The 1,094-nt window shown below is 37.1% G+C and overlaps 1 protein-coding gene across 1 annotated transcript in view; it reads right to left on the minus strand.

Moving 5' to 3' along the window:
• Positions 1 to 216: 216 nt before the first annotated feature.
• The window catches only part of LOC123142293 (bidirectional sugar transporter SWEET14-like), a 3,484-nt gene continuing 2,606 nt past the window's right edge, over positions 217 to 1,094 (minus strand). Inside the window, exon 5 of the mRNA XM_044561274.1 lies at positions 217 to 423. Within this exon, the coding sequence (XP_044417209.1) occupies positions 217 to 423 (207 nt within the window). The remainder of the gene's footprint in view (positions 424 to 1,094) is intronic.

A 1,094-nucleotide genomic window follows, 5' to 3' on the forward strand; every position in this document is an offset into this window, starting at 1 on the left:
TGGTAACCATGATAAATCTTGAAATTTTGAGTGGTAACCAAAACCCTCCTTGGAAGAACACTTGGCATCGAAACCGAACGTCCACGGTGTGGAAATCATTACAAGCACTCCACCATGGCTGCATCTTCACCTCTCGCTAGCTTCTTTGCTCCATCCCTGCCCGTCATGGCTTAACTCACTGCATGCACAACACACATACATCCATGACATGCCTGCCTAGGCTTCCTCGACATGGGTTGCCTTGTCAACGCTGACCCCCTTGGTCTCGTCGCTGGCGCAAGCAACACCGACACAGTTCAATGGCAGCTCGGCATTGACGGTTGTGTTGAGCTCCACGCCAGCTGGCGGGCTGAGCCTAGCAATGTTGACGACGTGCTTGTGCACCTTGACGGCGGCACCATGGTCGGACATGGGGTCGTCCACCTTGTTTGGCGCCTGCTTGGGTGTGGCGTTGCAGTAGAGCCCCATCTGGATCACCCCGAAGGCGAACCATATTTTGAAAATTGTTAAATATGTATAGAAGTTGTCCATGTATGCAAAAAATGTTAATGTGTATTTTTAAAATTGTTATTCAAGCACTCAAAAGATGTTAAATTTGTATAGAAAAAGTGTTGACCATGTATTAAAAGAAATTAGCCATGTATTTGAAAAATGTTAATCAAGCATTGGAAAAAATGTTAAATATGTATGGAAGTTAACCATGTATGCAGAACATGTTAACCCGTATTTTGAAAATTATTAATGAAGCATTTAAAGAAATCTTAAATATGTATACAAGTTTACCATGTACGCAAAAAATGCTAATATTTTATTTGAAAAATGTTAAAAATGTATTAGAAAAATATATTAGATATATACCAAAAATGTATTTTGTGTATATAAAATAGTAGACATCAAAGATTATAAGTTTAAATAATGTTAATCATGTATTTCAAAATGTTAAATGTCTATATAAAAGATGTTTTTGATTTATACAAAAAATGGTGAATGTGTACTTTAAAAATGTAACATGTGTTGAACACAAAAGAAACCGATGAAAATCAACCAAAACACACAAAAAATGAAGAAACCCAATAATAACAAAAAGGAAAAAA

Source organism: Triticum aestivum, chromosome 6D (genome assembly GCF_018294505.1).
Source record: "Triticum aestivum cultivar Chinese Spring chromosome 6D, IWGSC CS RefSeq v2.1, whole genome shotgun sequence".
NCBI lineage: Eukaryota > Viridiplantae > Streptophyta > Magnoliopsida > Poales > Poaceae > Triticum > Triticum aestivum.